At 45.0% G+C, this 17,907-nt stretch overlaps 1 protein-coding gene across 3 annotated transcripts in view; it reads right to left on the bottom strand.

Annotated features, from left to right (window-relative positions):
* Nucleotides 1-9,347: 9,347 nt before the first annotated feature.
* Nucleotides 9,348-17,907, bottom strand: part of man2a2 (mannosidase, alpha, class 2A, member 2) — a 35,705-nt gene continuing 27,145 nt past the window's right edge. For 2 of the 3 annotated variants that reach the window (XM_067973462.1, XM_067973464.1), the window contains exons 19-23: nucleotides 16,878-17,011; nucleotides 15,812-15,892; nucleotides 13,880-14,074; nucleotides 12,975-13,085; nucleotides 9,348-11,785 (exon numbers count right to left, since the gene is read on the bottom strand). In XM_067973462.1, coding sequence (XP_067829563.1) covers nucleotides 11,636-11,785; nucleotides 12,975-13,085; nucleotides 13,880-14,074; nucleotides 15,812-15,892; nucleotides 16,878-17,011 — 671 coding nt within the window. In that variant the 3' untranslated portion in view covers nucleotides 9,348-11,635. The remainder of the gene's footprint in view (nucleotides 11,786-12,974; nucleotides 13,086-13,879; nucleotides 14,075-15,811; nucleotides 15,893-16,877; nucleotides 17,012-17,907) is intronic. The other variant, XM_067973463.1, reaches the window with a different exon arrangement.

Below are 17,907 nucleotides of genomic sequence, written 5' to 3'. Positions count from 1 at the left end.
TTCCACCTCTCCCCTCCAATTTCTCTCTCCTCTTCAGAAGGTGCCAGCTCACGGTTGAGGTAGTTTCACAAGCATCAGCCAGCCCCCAGGTGACCCCGTTCTTCGTTTGTTGTCGTTTAGCAGCAGGTTATTCAACCATGGAAATGTTGCATCTGAGCCTGATTCTATCCTCACCTTTCATAAAGAAATAAAGACTTACATTTATATCACACATTTCTCAACCTCAGGACATCCCAAAGTGCTTTACATCCAATGAAGTACTTTTGAAGTGTAGCCACTGTTGTAATGTAGGAAACGCGGCAGCCAATTTGCACACAGCAAGATCCCACAAACAGATAATCTGTTTTTAGTGATATTGGTTGAGGGATAAATATTGGCCCAGGACACGGAGGAAAACTCCCCTGCTCTTCTTTGAAATAGTGCCGTGGGATCTTTTTCGTCTACCTGAGGGGACAGATTTGCTTTAATGTCTCATCTGAAAGTTGCCGATCTCCGACAGTACTGCACCGGGAGTGTCAGCCTACATTATGTACGCAAGTCTCTGGAGTGGGGCTGGAACCCACAACCTTCTGACTCAAAAGCAAGAGCGTTACCACTGAGCCACAGCTGACACCTGCTCCAGTGCACTGTATAGCTATGCAATTCACTCTAAGTCTTGCTCCCTTACAAATTGCATAGTAGGTACAGCAAAGGAGGAGGCCATTCGGCCCATCGTGCCTGTGCTCTATGAAAGAGCTATCTAATTAGTCCCATTCCCCTGCTCTTTCTCCATAACCCCATAACATTTTTTCCTTCAAGTGTTTATCCAATTGCCTATTGAAAGTTATTATTGAATCTGCTTCCACGCGATGCATTCCAGATCACAACTCGCCTTGTAAAAAAAATACTTCCTCATATCGCCTCTGGCTCTGCATGACTCAGCTACTTATCAAATAAACTCAGACCTTGGGGCATCAAGAGTTTATACTTAATGTCTCTCTTAAAATTTGGACCAATTTTTAAGCCAGACTTTGTTCCAGACACTGCTTAAAAAGTAAGGAAATATCTAGTGTCATCTTAGCTCAGCGGGTCACATTGTCACTTCTGGGTCAGGTGGAGGATGAAACCTCACTCTGGGACTTGAGCAACTCCCCTGTGCAGTGCAGAGTGAACGGTGGATTGTTGGAGGTGCTGCATTGTCAGGGGTGCCAGCCTTTGGTGGAGACGACGTGAAACTGAGACCCTGTCTGCCGGCGGTGCATGTTAAAGATACCATGGCACTAGCGGATGTAAACCAGGGAGTTCTCCCAGTGCCTTGGGCCAACACACCTCCCTCAACCAACACCAAAAACAGACTAACTGGTCCTCCATCTCACTGCTGTTGGTGGGATGTCACCAGTACACAATAGCTGCTGATTTTGCATACAGAAGTCATTGCTCTTTATGTATTTCATTATGTAAAACTCTGAATTGTTTCAACAATGTGATACAGCACTGGAGAAAAGGAGACCTGATAGAGGTCTTTAAAATTATGAAGGGGTTCGATAGGGTGGATATGGAGAAACTGTTTTCAATTGTGGGTGAGTTCAGAACAAGGGGGCATAAATATAAGATAGTCACTAACAGATCAATTAAGAATTTAGGAGGAATTTATTTACAGTGGTGAGAATGTGGAACTCACTGCCACAGGGAGTGGTTGAAGCAGATAGCATAGAAAGGGAGGCTTGATGCATACAGAAGGGAATAGAGGCAGGGTGGGAACAGGTAATTAGAATGGAAGGAGGCTTGTGTTGAGTATAAACACTGGCGTAGACCCGTTGGGCCTGTCTATGTGCTGTAGATAGAGAGTAAGATGAAGCAGGAAAAGGGGGAATATGACAGATGTCAGGTTGATAATACAAGTGAGAATCAGGCTGAAAACAGAAAGAGAAATGAAAAAGGAAATAAGAGGGGCAAAGAGGGAGTATGAGAATAGACTGGCGGCTAATATAAAAAGGGAATTCAAAAGTCTTCTGTAGGCCTAGTAAGAGGAGGGGTGAGGCCGAATAGGGACCAAAAAGATCTATGCATGGAGGGTATGACATGATAGCTATTACAGAGACATGGCTGCAGGATGGTCAGGATTGGGAACTAAATATACCGGGTTATAAGGTCTACAGGAGAGATAGGGAAAATGAAAGAGGGGGAGGAGTAGCCTTAATGATTAGAGATGAAATCACTTCAATGATAAAGGGGGATATAACGAGAGGTAAGCAGCCAACAGGTTGAATTGAGAAATAGGAAAGGATCTAAGACTATAGTGGGAGTTGTACATAGGAGCCCTGGCAGCAGCTCTGAAGTGCTAGATTGTATAAATGCAGAGATTAGACAAGCGTGTAAGAAAGGCATAGTGGTCTTAATGGGGGACTTTAACCTTCACATAGATTGGGAAAAGCAGACTAGCAACTGTCAGAAAGGTAGCGAATTTCTTGAGTGTGTCTGGGATAGTTTTCTACAGCAGTATGTCCTAGAGGCAACAAGGGGGCAAGCCATACTAGATTTAGTAATGAGTAATGAACCAGATTTAGTTAACGGCTTAACTGTGCGTGAACATCTATCCAATAGCGATCATAACATGATCGAGTTCAATGTAGTGTTTGAAAGGGAAAAAAGTGAATCAGCTGCTAAGATTCTAGACTTGGGCAAGGCCGACTTCAATGGGATGAGACAGAGACTGTCCACAGTAAACTGGGCAAATCTGTTAATGGGTAAAACAACTGATGATCAGTGGGAAATGTTTAAAGAAACATTTAACGTGATACAGAATCGGTTTATACCCCTGAGGGGCAAGAACTCTACTTGCCAAAAAAAAGCCATGGACAACTAAAGAAGTAAGGGACAGTATAAGACATAAGGAAAGGGCATACAAAAAGGCAAAAAATGGCACAGATCCTGGTGAATGGAAAAGATACAAAGATCAACAAAGGGTCACAAAACAGATAGTAAGGGCTACAAAAAGAGAGTATGAAAAGAAATTCGCAAGGGATATCAAAACCAATACGAAGAACTTTTATAGTTATATTAGGAAAAAGAGGGTGGTCAGGAGCAGTGTTGGCCCCTTAAAAACTGAAAGTGGGGATATTGTCATTGACAATGGGGAAATGGCAGACATGTTGAACAATTACTTTGCATCAGTATTTACAGTAGAGAGAGGGGATAGCATGCCAGAAATCCCAAGAAAACTAATATTGAATTGGGGACAGGGACTCGATAAAATTAACATAAGTAAAGCAACAGTAATGAAGAAAATAATAGCACTAAAGAGTGACAAATCCCCAGGACCAGATGGTTTCCATCCCAGGGTTTTAAAGGAAGTAGGTGAGCACATTGCGGATGCCCTAACTAGAATCTTTCAAAGTTCTCTAGATTCAGGAACTGTCCCTCTAGATTGGAAAATTGCACCTCACTCCGCTTTTTAAGAAAGGAAAGAGGGGGAAACCGGGGAATTATAGACCAGTTAGCCTAACATCTGTTGTGGGGAAAATGCTGGAGTCTATAATTAAGGATAGGGTGACGGAACACTGAGAATTTTCAGTTAATCAGAGAGAGCCAGCATGGATTTGTGAAAGGTAGGTCGTGCCTGACAAACCTGATTGAATTTTTTGAAGAGGTGACTAAAGTAGTGGGCAGGGGAATGTCAATGGATGTTATTTATATGGACTTCCAGAAGGTATTTGATAAGGTCCCACATAAGAGACTGTTAGCTAAGATAGAAGCCCATGGAATCGAGGGAAAAGTACGGACTTGGTTAGGAAGTTGGCTGAGCGAAAGGCGACGGAGAGTAGGGATAATGGGACGGTACTCACATTGGCAGGATGTGACTAGTGGAGTCCTGCAGGGATCTGTCTTCGGGCCTCAATTATTCACAATATTTATTAACGACTTAGATGAAGGCATAGAAAGTCTCATATCTAAGTTTGCCGATGACACAAAGATTGGTGGCATTGTAAGCAGTGTACATGAAAACATAAAATTACAGAGCTATATTGATAGATTAGGTGAATGGGTGAAACTGTGGCAAATGGAATTCAATGTAGACAAATGTGAGGTCATCCACTTTGGATCAAAAAAGGATAGAACAGGGTACTTTCTAAATGGTAAAAAGTTAAAAACAGTGGCTGTCCAAAGGGACTTCGGAGTTCAGGTACATAGATCATTGAAGTGTCATGAACAGGTGCAGAAAATAATCAAGAAGGCAAATGGAATGTTGGCCTTTATATCTAGAGGACTAGAGTACAAGGGGGCAGAAGTTATGCTGCAGGTATACAAAACCCTGGTTAGACCGCACCTGGAATACTGTGAGCAGTTCTGGGCACCGCACCTTCGGAAGGACATATTGGCCTTGGAGGGAGTGCAGCGTAGGTTTACTAGAATGATACCCGGACTTCAAGGGTTAAGTTACAAGGAGAGATTACACAAATTGGGGTTGTATTCTCAAGTTTCGATGGTTAAGGGGCGATCTGATCGAAGTTTATAAGATATTAAGGGGAACGGATAGGGTGGATAGAGAGAAACTATTTCCGCTGGTTGGGGATTTTAGGAGTAGGGGGCACAGTCTAAAAATTAGAGCCAGACCTTTCAGGAGCGAGATTAGAAAACATTTCTACACACAAAGGGAGTTAGAAGTTTGGAACTCTCTTCCGCAAACGGCAATTGATATGGCTCAATTGCTAAATTTAAACGTGAGATAGATAGCTTTTTGGCAACCAAAAGGTATTAAGGGATATGGGCCAAAGGCAGGTATATGGAGTTAAATCACAGATCAGCCATGATCTTATCAAATGGCGGAGCAAGCACGAGGGGCTGAATGGCCTACTCCTGTTCCTATGAGTGGGGATATAAAGGAGTGGGAAGTGAAAAAAAATGGCCGAGGTACTAAGTGTGTACTTTCCATCTGCCTTTACCAAGAAAGAAGATGCTGCCAAAGTCACAGTAAAAGGGGAGGTAGCTGTGATACTGGATGGGGTGAAAATTGAAAAGCTGGCTAATACTTGAAGTAGATAAGTCACCCGGTCTGAATGGGATGCATCCTAGGTTGCTGAGGGAAGTAAGGGTGGAAATTGCAGAGGTGCTGGCCATAATCTTCCAATCCTCCTTAGATGCAGGGATGGTGTTACAGGACTAGAGAATTGCAAATGTTACCCTTGTTCAAAAAAGGGTGTAAGGATAAACCTGACAACTACAGGCCAGTCAGTTTAACCTCTGTGTTGGGGAAGCTTTTAGAAACGATAATCTAGGACAATATTAAGAGTCACTTGAACGAATGTGGGTTAATAAAGGAAAGCCAGCACGGATTCGTTAAAGGCAAATTGATTTGAGTTTTTTGATGAGGTAACAAAGGGTTGATGAGGGCAATGCAGTTGATGTGAATATGGATTTTCAAAAGGGGATTGATAAGCCTATTATGTGGCACTTTATCAGCAAAACTGAAGCCCATTGAATAAAAAGGGCAGTGGCAGCATGGATATGAAGTTGGCTAAGTAACAGGAAACAGAGTAGTGGTGAACGGATGTTTTTCAGACTGGAGGAAGGTATATAGTGGTGGTCCCCAGGGGTCGGTGCTGGGACCACTGCTTTTTTTTTTGATTATATATTAATGACTTGGACTTGGGTGTACAGGGCACAATTTCAAAATTTGCAGATGACACAAAACTTGGAAGGGTAGCGAATAGTGAGGAGGATATAGACAGGCTGGTGGAATGGGCGGCCACGTGGCAGATGAAATTTAATGCATAGAAGTGATACATTTTGGCAGGAAGAGCGAGAAGAGACAACATAAACTAAAGGGTACAATTCTAAAGTGGGTGCAGGAACAGAGGGCACAGGGTAAAAGTGCACAAATCTTTGAAGGTGGCAAGACAGGTTGAGAAAGCGGTTTTAAAAAAAAGCATATAGGATCCTGGGTTTTATAAATAGAGGCATAGTGTACAAAAACAAGGAAGTTATGTTAACCTTTATAAGACACTAGTTCAGCCATAAATGGAGTATTGTGTCCAATTCTGGGCACAGCACTTTAGGAGGATGTGAAGGCCTTAAAGAGAGCTCAGAAAAGATTTACTGGAATGGTCCCAAGGATGAAGAACTTCAGTTACGTGGATATAGACTGGAGAAGCTGGGGTTGCTCTCCTTAGAGCAGAGATGGTTGAGAGGAGATTTGACAGAAATGTTTAAAAACATGGCGGGTTCAGATAGAGTAAATAAAGAGAAACTGCTCCCATTTGCAGAAGGGTCGAGGACCAGAGGCCACAGATTTAAGGTAATTGGCAAAAGAACCAAAGGCGACGTGAGGAAAAACGTTTTTACACAGCGAGTAGTTATGATCTGGAATGCGCCACCTGAAAGGGCGGTGGAAGCAGATTCAATCGTGGCTTTCAAAAAATAAATTGGATAAATATTTGAAGAGAAAAAGTTTGCAGGGCTACAGGGAGATAGCGGGGGAATGGGATTAGCTGGATTGCTCTTGCAATGAGCCGGCACAGCCTCGATGGGCCAAATGGCCTCCTTCTGCGCTGTAACCATTCCATGATTCTGTGTAATACACACAAGTCTTCTTTCAATCCCACAGCTTTTATTTTACTTCGAAAAAAATTCAGGCTTTCCATTTCACCTGTTCTTCATTAAACATCTGTCCAATCCATTGCATTGACCTCAGCTACACATTAAAAGGGTTAACAGCGTGATTATCATCGGCACTCAATCATATCGAAGTGCTGTGAGGGTACGGCTGATGTCATGCTGACTTAAAACAGAGTAGGAATGGGATTTAAAGTTCTGCATTTGCTTTCCTTTGAAACAATATACAACGGCCAACTCCTTACGAGCTTCACGTTATAAATCGCCAATTACGCAGAAGAGGCTGGACCATTTGCTGAGGTTTGATGTGTTGGAAGATCTCGCTTACTGTACTTCTCTTTCTCCCACCTCTGGCAGTTTTCTCCCTCTCCTCTAGGTGCTGATTCTTGCTGGGATAGATTTTCACAAGACACTGGTTTGTATCACCCAAATAGCCATTATTCATATGTGAGCCAAGACAGCAGGTGGCAGCAGGATATTCCACCATGGGGAGCATCGCAGCAAAGACCAATCCTATCCTCAGCCAACACCCACACATGAGTTCCTGGACAGGAATCAGGAGTGGGAACCCTGGCTGATTTATCCCCTCCCTAACCTAATCCACTGTGGACCATCCTACTACTGCCATGAGATCAGATAACTCAGCACAGGTCAAGGATGGGGAAAAGACTTCACTGGGTCATTAATGGCACACACTGGAGAAAAAAAGAGAGCACAGCAAGTTCCCCCAGTGAGGGTGGGTAAAAGATCAGCCAGACTTTTTTTGCTCCTGATCCCTATTCAAAAAAAGCATGGAGTAGATCCTACAATTGAACCAGTTCATTCTGTGATAATGAACAGCACAGGGGGATGGGGGTTCGATGTTGAAAGCTCTGATGAGCAGCACAACAGTGGAGGAGTGCCTCAGCTTCTTAAAAGCGGCTGGATGAATACCTAGGAGAGAATGTTACTACGTGTAAATACAGACAGGATATGGTGGGCAGGAGATGCTACTGGGACCACAGAAACATCAGCCCCAAGGATAAATAAGGAGATTAGATAGGCATTATAGCGTGCGGAAGGAGGGAGTTCAAGGAGACACTTGAGAGTCTTGGACAAAAACAGAAAATGCTGGAAACATTCAGCGTATCAGGCACCATCCATGGAGGAGAGGAGTTAACGTTTTTGGGCATACACCCCTTTGGGAGAATCTCTCTGTACTGGATTACAAAGGGTCAAATTCCACCCAGGTAAAAAAATCAATTTGGATTCAATCAGTTGTTGCAAAACAACCAAGACCAGAAGAGATAGGAGGAGGAGTAGGCCATTTGGCCCTTCAAGTCTGCTCCGCCATTTAATGAGATCACGGCTGATTTGATTTTTACTTCAACTCTACTTTTCCGCCCTTTCCCCATATTCTTTGACTCCCTTGCTGATGAAAAATTGTCTAACTCAGCCTTGAATGTATTCAATGACTCAGCCTCCACAGCTTTTTGGGGTAAAGAATTCCAAAGATTCACAACCCTCTAGGAGAAGAAATTCCACCTCATTTCCGTCTTAAACAGGCGACTCCTTATTCTGAGACTATGCCCCCTAGTTTTAGATTCCCCCATGAGGGGTAACATCCTCTCAGCATCTACCCTATCGAGTCCCCTCAGAATCTTATATCAATCAGCTGAACAGCCTCCGCTGATTACGGGTAAACGTCCTGTGTAGTGATGAATGGTGCAACACAGCCTGGTTTAATCCCTGGTATATAGTGAGTTAAGTGCTTCCTGCTGGAACAATCATCCACCAGGATTACTGCAGCTCATCACTATGCAGTGAATGTGGAATGGAGCCTGTGTGATTGGAGTTACTTAGGGCTAGTACGTCAGTGTTGACATGAGGCTGTCAGCTAAACTACAAATCAACACAAGGCTCCAGAGTTTAGTTTTTAATTTTGAGTTAGGATCTGTGGTCTGGCATTTATTTGACAATTAAAATTACTGCCCCATATTGCCCAATAATTCACTGTAAGGCGTTAACAACAAGAAGCAGGCACAGCTCAACACTGGCAAATGTTTTCAGACAGCATCCATAAATATTAATCTAGCCCCATACTGGGTATTGGTTTGCTTACTGTGAACATCTTAAAGGGCTGTTCGCTATTATCTGAGTGACAGTTAAAAAAGGATAAATCAGTCTTCAGGAAGAATCAGTTTATGTCAGCTGAATATTCAGCAACAAATGCATTGCTAGATACATGCTCTCTCCAAATTTTTCCTCCCATCTCCTGCACCATCAGTGCTCCTCCTATGTGTCTATTCACCTATGATCTTAGACTGTGAATGTTGGGACTATTTGAATGTGGGAGGCATCATGGCTAAACTCAATCCTGTCCTTATCCAGCATACAAACAGATGCACATTCCGGTAGAGGGTCACTGGATAGTGAGCACGAGCAGGAACCCTGGCTAATTTCCACCTCCCTCCCAATCATGGGAGCAAAGTGACCAATTGCTGGGCCCTGTTCAACATTAGGGGTGGAGCCCAGGCCGTTTCTGATTGCTGCAGCTCAGTACCACACCAGGTGAGATCAGCTAACCCAGCACAGGCTAAGAGATGGAACTTAGACCCTTCCGGTCCTGTGTGGCAGAAACTGGAGGAAAAAAAAAGACTGGTATAAAAAGCTGCAGCGAGTTCCTTAAAACCAAGGCAGCAAGTTGTGCTAGCTCCCGCTTGTAGTGTCTCCAGCCCTTCCTGCACAGAATGGAAGCTTACAATTCAGGCAAGAAGTCTAGTTTCTGTAACGTTTTATTTGACGACTCGCTGTGTTTAAACTTTACAGCAACTCTGTGTTTTTTCCACCCCCTCCAGACTTGAGGTTCTGATATCTCAAAACGTAACACTCTCCAAATTCAGGCAACAAGTGACACGCCTGTCTGATCCCAACCGGATCGGTGGGTCTTTTATGGATAGAGAACAGTTGAACCTGATGGATGTGAGGCACATGGAGAGAATCTAGTTATATACAGTCCTAGATTTCTGTAAAATAACCCCCTAAACTGGGGATGTCACAATATGAACAGTTGACAATTGCAGCAACTGGACTGCAATTGCTTGTACTACATATAGTACATACCATGATGGTAACGTGCACGTCTAAGTTTTGTATGCTACTCTTAATTCATCCCCTCACCGCTGCACCCATCACCAGTGACTGACCTGTGGCCCCCCCCCACCCACCCCAGTGTTATACAGCTCAAAATGCTTTCCCCAAACACTGTGCAGTTTGGAAGGTCGGCGTCTATAACTGTCCTGCTGGGTGTTTTTCCACATGAAAATTTCACACAACCACTGTTACATTTCACTGAAATCTCAGCGTTAAGACCGGTTGTGGTGATCAGTGCACTGAAAGGCTAGTTTCACAAAAGATGCCGCACTGTGGATTCAATTAATTTCAATATATGTATAGGTTCGCTTTGATGCTTTTTGATATTTTACTCAGCATCATAAATTTAAAACTATAAAAAAAATTTGTTCAACTTACTCCATTGTAGCAGCTTCAATTTCAGGCCTAATTATTCCAGGATTTTTCCAAAACTTTCACATGGGATTTTCCTTGTTTTATACCAGGAATTCCTAATAATTACAATTGCCAGTTATCCAAACACTCCATTGTTGCCTTTTAACATCCTTGTTAAAATAACCAAGTGATTGTCTCCAACAGCAAGTTGGTATTAAAAAAAGTAAACCTTTCAGAAATGCCAGAAGGTAATTGTTCCTGACTATTTCAAAGTTACCATACAGCACATGATAAGCGCAAAGAAAAGTTGTGAATGTTGAAAATCATACAAAAATGGAAAATGCACAGCAGGTCCTTCAGCATCCAAAAGGACAAGAATGTTCCAGGTGGAGAACTTTCCCAGAGCCGGCATAAACTTCCCAGTGAAACGCTGACCTGTATTTTCTTATTCAGACCTGCTGTGTATTTACAGCATTTTTTGTTTTTAACATCAGGATATTGTGGGTCTTACACCACGATGTAAATATTGTGACATTCCCATTTTAAACTACGGTTCAGTCGAGTCCTAGAAATCCTGACTCTCCCAGAAGCTTAAGTTCGGAATTCACAGTAATACTACAGATTATTGCACAAATACCCCAAGAGACGTGTACTAATGGAGCCAGGGTGTTCAAATATTCTAGTACAGTTGCAGGTTTGATCACTGTTTGTGGAACAAGTCCTGAAAGAGTCTGGTAACAAAACGTCATCTGCCACTGGCTCGGCTCCAAGTTATTTACACGATAAAACGTACCAGAAAGTTACGTTTCCTGGTTTACATGGCGTTTAGGTTCAGTCACTGTTAAATCCATCTGTAACAGAAAAAATACTTTCCAAAGACAACCGCCACCCCACCGTCAAGTGCATCGGTCAGATTCCTCATTGAGGAATCCATTGCCAGTCCTGCTGTAATTCACTGGAACACACCAACTACACATCAGTCAGATCATAACACTGTTTTGCCTCTGCCTGCTCGTTTGGATTGCAGCCTTGGCACTGAGCAATTGTGAATCCGCAGACTGCTTCGACGCCCGTGTACACTAGTGTTACATTTACACTCGTCTCCAGCTGTTCTTGCACCTCCACGTCATGAACCAACTCACCGCCCTTCGCCTTTCAGATCGCGAGGCTTCCCTTCCTTGCTCTTGCGGTTATGAATCGACAATCAAATCAGGGCTGCTTATAAAAGTGATAAATTCACGTACACTATAGTGATATATGCACGAATTGTATCTAGATTTTTTTTTTTTTAAAAAGTGCGTTGGTTGAGGTGGTTTTTGCTGTGCTTTCGCTACACAAGCAATTTGAAATCCACGAATTGCAAACTTGGACTCGAGTAGATTTGTCCTCAGTTCCATGTTTCTCAGTGCTGACCATGTCTGCCCCACCCACCCCCACCCCAACCTAACCTAACCCCCCCACCCAGGCTTTATGGATCGAAGAGCCGCAGTTCCTATTGCTAATTGGCGGCTACCTCACAACTCCTAGCTCCAATGAGGAAGCCCTGTCGGGAAATCGTTCAAACCATCCGGATGCGGAATGTGGAAATCTCCATTGGTCTGAGGGAGACGAGGCTGCTGTTGTAGGGCTCAGTGGGATACAGGAGGGACAGAGACATCGGCTGGACACTCCTGACATCCAGACCCTGGAACAGGCCCCCCAATGAAAACTGGAACAGAAAGATAAGAGCCAAGTTAGGTTGCAATTAACTTTCCCTTCTTGCTTTACTTCAATTCAAGCATCCAGACAGGATTACTCCCCGAATCAGATCATCGGAACAAGAGTAGGAAATTTAGTCCTTCGAGCTGTTCCGCCATTCAATGAGATCATCACTGATCTGTGACCTAACTCCATACACCCACCTTAACCAAAAGGTATTAAGGGATATGGGGATAACAAAAATCGATCAATCTCAGATTTTAAATTAACAATTGAGCTAGCATCAACTGCCACTTGAGGAAGAGAGTTCCAAACTTCTACCACCCTTTGCGTGTAGACGGGTTTCCTAACTTCACTCCTGAAAGCCCTGGCTTTAATTTTTAGGTTATGTCCCCTAGTCCTAGACTCCCCAACCAGCAGAAATAGTATCTCTCTATCTACCCTATCAGTTCCCCTTAATATCTTGAAAACCTCAGTCAGTTACATGAACCCAACAAACATGTTGGTGAGTTTTTTATTCATAAGTCATATTCCAGGAATAACTTTAAAAAAATTCTCCCCCTCTCCCCTGACGGTAGCAGCTCTTGTACAATTTCACAGGCCATCACCAACCCTTCAGCCAAGTGGCCAGTCTTTATGTATAAGCCTAGATAGAAGTATCCGGAAGCTATTCGACCACGATGTCATTGCTTAATCCTGTCCTTAGCCGACACCCATACACATGCTTATCCAGCAGGGGGTCACTGACCAATTGGCAGTGGGAGAAAAAGAGGGGATCAAACCTGGGACTCTCCTGGTCTGTATGTGGCCGGTCCACATGAGGCAGTGCAGTTTTTAAGCAAGTCGTTGGGAGAACCCTCACGTTCCATAACGTGAACCAAACAGAAAAAAGGTTATATAACCGTCATTCTTTAAACAGAGTCCAGCCTTCTTATACAGGCTATCGTGGAACACTGTTTTGTTAAGACTTCTGTATTCACAGTAAACAGGTAGTACCCCCATGGTCTGGGCAGCTTAAGGGTTAAATGGATCCCACAAGTCAATTTCCCCTATTTAGACAACAGCTGTATTCATCTGGACAAACCTGTGTCATGTAAAAACAAATACCATCTAAAGCTAAGTTTGATTATTAGAGGCCTGTTTAAGCCCAGTGTTGGACTGACTGTGGCTGCAGTGTCAGATCCTCCTGTGTTTCATACCTTGCCCTGGGTTGTAGTGCAATTGAAGCCCAGGTTCCTGGCCTCCAGCCCACAGTCAAACCCTTTCCGATGAAGAATGAGTGCCATCTCTAATCCAGGGGCCGAAACCACCTGCAGCATAAAATGAGGGGGAAGGGTCATTCAGCAACTGGGCAATTGAGTTACGTTTCAATACAGAGCAGTTCGAGATCTGCTCAACGACAATTATATTGTTTTAGCTCAGCTGGTGCAGGAAACTACCACTGCTGAAAGGAGTTACCTGGCAGCCATGTGTGAGAACGCACATCCATACATCCAAGGCTTGGCGTTTACCATGACTGGATTGTAGAAGGGCAATGAGATGCTGCTAATGCTCCACCACCTCCAACTGATGGGGCAGGGCATGTCTCCATGCAATGTGTATGGTCACATTTCACAGTGAGCAGTGTTGCTCTCCCTGCCACCTGTGAGGAGCTCCTGGTACCCATCATCTGCTGAACAAGGCTCAAACTCACTCGTCAAATGATAAACAACTAACCATCCTTCGCAGGGGTGGGGAAGGTTTGCGGAGCTGCTTTGGGTTTGAGGGGGGCTTCAGGCGGGCAAAGCCCAGCGGCTGCGAAGTCGGAACCAAGCGATCCCTCTGTGACAGACTCAGTAACGAAACGCCTGCACCAGGCAGGACTGCAGGGTACGGTGGCCGGCCTGACTCATTAATGGGACCTGGAGGGGTGGATCTGTCACCAGGGGGATGGGTCGCTTCCCACTCTGCTCCACGTAACTCTGCAAGCTAAGGCCTAATGGGCAGGGCGGCTCAGACCGGTCGAGAAGCGGGAAGCGTGCCAGTGCTCTGTCCCGTGGCGTAAAAGTGAAGCTGGTCGACCAGCAGTACTAATCTGTATTGTATTTCCACCATATCCTCTCACCTCAGACTGTAGAGTTCTCATATTCAGGATGTGGAAGTCACATGGCACTGTAGTCGAAAGGGGGTGCCATGTTCTGATGGGTGGAATATTCTGTGGCTGTGGGGTAACTGGCATTGCCAGGACGTCATGGTTCACGTGCATCGAGGTCACGTGACTGAGCAGAGATGGAAAGCTCACTGGCCTGCTATCCTGCACCTGCAAGAACAGAAATAGAAACCTGGTGTGAGGCAGTCAGTCTGCTGTTAATCCAGCCTCCTCTCCAGTTGGGTAAGTGGCTGCTGAAGGAGGTGCAGTTTTGCACTTCTAAAATCACTTCTCCCAAAATGCGCACACGTCTCCAGAGAACTCTTAACGTGTTGGCTTAACAGTCCCATTAGGTTCACTAATCTACTTGGCCGTCCGAGCATGAACCTAGGCCCAGAATGTCCAAGCTTTTGATTTCAGGAAACACTTACGTACAAACCACAGCGACCTGGGGAACTGCTGATAAAGTTTAAATCCCTGTCCCCATCAGTTTCCAGATACGCAGGCTGCTGATACCAAGAGATGCTAGAGTTCTGGTTTCGGATTTATCTGCCAATGAGGGAACAGCACCAAGAATAGCCCTTTCCAAATCTCCAGGTCCAGGAGTTCTAAATAAAAACAGATAGGAAGGAATCGCCTGGGCTTCGATGGCTGGATTGCCAGGACTCATGGGCCACAGATGGCTCACAGGGCATAGCTTGGACACCCCAAGTGAGTGCCGACGGGAATCATAGCCAAGCTAATACAGCACAAGCGGAGGGTCGAACTCAGGACCATTCTGGCCAGCATGCCTCAGTGCTATGTTGGTTACTGCAGTTACCCAATTAACCTTTGGGGGGAGCTATTGTATCATCTTTTGAATAAAAGAATCCAGAGGACGGAACCAGAGAGTTTGAAACATTGAGAATTGAGCTTTTACTCACCTGGAGCACACTTGGTCAGGACAGTCTCAAACAGAAATGAGATGATGTAAAACATGGCATGGATTCTAACTGACAATCATTATAGTCTAGTTTTTAAGATAGCTGCTCAGCATCTATTAAAAAGGAGCAGAGTTGTCATCAGTGGGCACTGCACTATGGCACACATCTGATCTGATTGACTCCTGCATTTCTTTACACAGAGGGCTGATATGCTCATTAATCCGGCTCAGGACCACAATTTGAGCAGTGACTTTGCACCATCACAGATCTACTCTGAAACAACTCTTCAAAAAAGTAAAAAAAACTCTTACTTTTATCGTCCTTTTATTAAACACTTGCACGGTTTCCCAGTGCCAGAGTCAGCTGGTGGGCCATAACTTGAGGCCCAGAGACAAATGGGGCAGCTGTTCAGCGGAGGGCCGGAGGTGGGCTACAAGCAGCTGTCCAGGCTGTACTGGAGCATCACTAGCACACAGCTTGGGAGTTTACAAATACTGCAGGTTGACATGTTTAAACTTTGCCAGTTTTCTCCCTCCTGAATGGATCATAACAAGCTTCAGTTCCAAGGGCAGCAGTAGCCCTCTGGTACTTTAATTAAACATACATTTTTAAAGGCGTGAACCTAGTCAATCGATGGTCTCACCTGGATCACAGCCAACCCCGCTCCTGTCCTCCCCAGACTGTCACAAACACCCACTTTCCAGCAGGAATCACCAGCCAGCAATCAGGGACTGGAAACCTGGCTGATTTCCCGCCCTAGCCCAAGGACACGAAGGCTAACTGCTAGTTGGCGATTGAAACAAGACAGATTACAGCACTTGTATATACACACACACACACACAGACAGACAGACAGACAGAGAGACACACACACACAGAAAGCTAATGGCTACATCTCATACTGCAACTATGACTCACAGCACAGAGGAGGTCAAAGTTAATTTACAGACTACAGTTTGACCCAGCCCCCTCTCTAATAGGTTACCTCGTGGGTGCTGGTCCGGGAAAAGATGGAGGCTGCGAGTGCCTGTAACATGGAGTACAGCCTTGACAGAAAGCCAATGTGCTGAAGAGGAGCAATGGGAATGAAGAAAACGGTGAACATGAAGGAATGCAGTACAACAAACGGGCAAGTACAGCCCTTCACAACCCATAGACACAGAAATAATTATATGGTGTGCACACACACAGGCAGTCCCACACCCAACTGAACCACTTAATTCTGCCCTCCAACCAGGCAGGTGAGCAAAAATATCAGCTTCTCACCTTCTCCAAATGTTTTGGGAAGAAGGGGTTATTAGCACTAACATCTCAGCTGATTCTGGTTACTCTACTTCAAGGTTAAATCTCCCAGATCGACAGCATGTTTGCAGAACTCTGGTCTTATTCAACCTTAGCAGATTTAATTACAAGTGCAGCATTTGATGGGAAAGTGAAAATAAACCTATTTAGAAATTAGTGGCAGGAAAAGAGGAGGCAGGGGAGGGGGAAAAAAAGACACAAAGAGCATTGCAGACAACCCAAGACTATCTGCCCAGACCTTTTCCTTCCCTCTCCCCCCTCACCACTGTCCTCTGCCGGGGTACAGTTCTGCAGGCTACACCAGCCTTCTGGAACCTCCACCAAGTGTTTATGCTCAGTGAGTGCTGGCAGGCTATTTGACCACGGCAAGCATCACAGCCGAGTCCAATCCTGACTTCACCAGACAGACACATTTTCCAGTGGGAGTCTCTGGGCAACAGCAGGGAGGACCCTGGCTGATATTTTCCACTCTCTGCCTAACCCGGGGACGTTGAGGAGCTTTGGAACATCACAATTACTGCCCCGGAGGGGATCAGTTAATTCAGCACAGACCAGGGGTTGAATCAGGGCATCTCTGAACTGTAAGGGCCGAGCATCACCTCAATGGCGTTTCTGGGAGAAGCTAATCTATTTTACTTACAAACCTACCTCCTCTTAATAACTGGTACATGTGTTGTACTTAAAACATGGAGACAACAGATCACATACAAAGATGCCTTAACAAAGTAGGTTTATAAACAATTAATTACTTCGTCGGATGTGGCCCTCCTCTCCAACAAGATACGGAATCTGTTGCAGGTCAGTTTATTGTCCTTCAGCCCCTGTCCCAAGCCACGGTTGTCGTCCTGCATGAGACGTCTGTCCAGAATAACCTCCAACTGACCTGAGAATGAAGGTGAAAGAAATCCACTTAGCATTTAGCAGCAGAAGTGAATCAAACAACTCAGTGTTTAGTGAAGCCTATGTGTTTTTTTTTCCCCCAGTTAATTTTTTTTTTGGGGGGGGGGGGGGGGGCGGGGATTGTTTCCATGACAATTTCCTCCTCTCCTGAGCTTTAGCTCCAACGGTGCTGCTCACTCTCCACTAACTCCCCTGGTGGTTATTATTAATACCTAGTCAGTGGGTCTCAGCAGGCACAGAGGGCCTCCTAGTCGATGCTAATCCTATCCTCACTCTCAGGAGAGGGCCACTGGAAGCAACCAGGGGCAGGAGCCCAGGAAGATTTTATAACTGTCCCTAATCCAGTGGCACCCCTTTCCCACCCCCCACCTTAGCTCAGATCAATCAGCTCAATGCAGAAAGTGGATGGAATCTGCAACCTCTCTGATCTGTGTGGAGCAGGTACTCGCTGGCTAGATGCACCGAGTCAGGGGAAACCATAACCTGTCACCTCACCCCAAAAGGCAACAGTTTGTTTTTGTTTAGCCTCTCCTCAGAACATCCTGAAAAAACAAACCCAGAAAAAAACACATGCAGTTGCCTGGTCACTGCCTAAACCGTAAGGCTGCAGGATCTCACTGTGTAATTACCAATCTCCCCAACCCCGATGCCATTACAGAGCGTGATTAGAGGGGGTAAGGAGAATGGTAGAGTCCTGTGACCACCGCCCCCCCCACCACCCCAGGCACTGCTAGGGCTGCCACTGGTGGGGGGGGGGGGGTCCGTTCTCTTTCCTCCTCTCCCCCACCCCGAGAGCGGTGTTGGAGGTGCACAGTTTGCATTCCTCACGTTGTCATGGTGTTGGGGGGCATAATTACAGCGGCAAATTATCACCGTAAA

Source organism: Heptranchias perlo, chromosome 38, assembly GCF_035084215.1.
Source record: "Heptranchias perlo isolate sHepPer1 chromosome 38, sHepPer1.hap1, whole genome shotgun sequence".
NCBI lineage: Eukaryota > Metazoa > Chordata > Chondrichthyes > Hexanchiformes > Hexanchidae > Heptranchias > Heptranchias perlo.
This window is presented reverse-complemented; position numbering and strand designations above follow the sequence as displayed.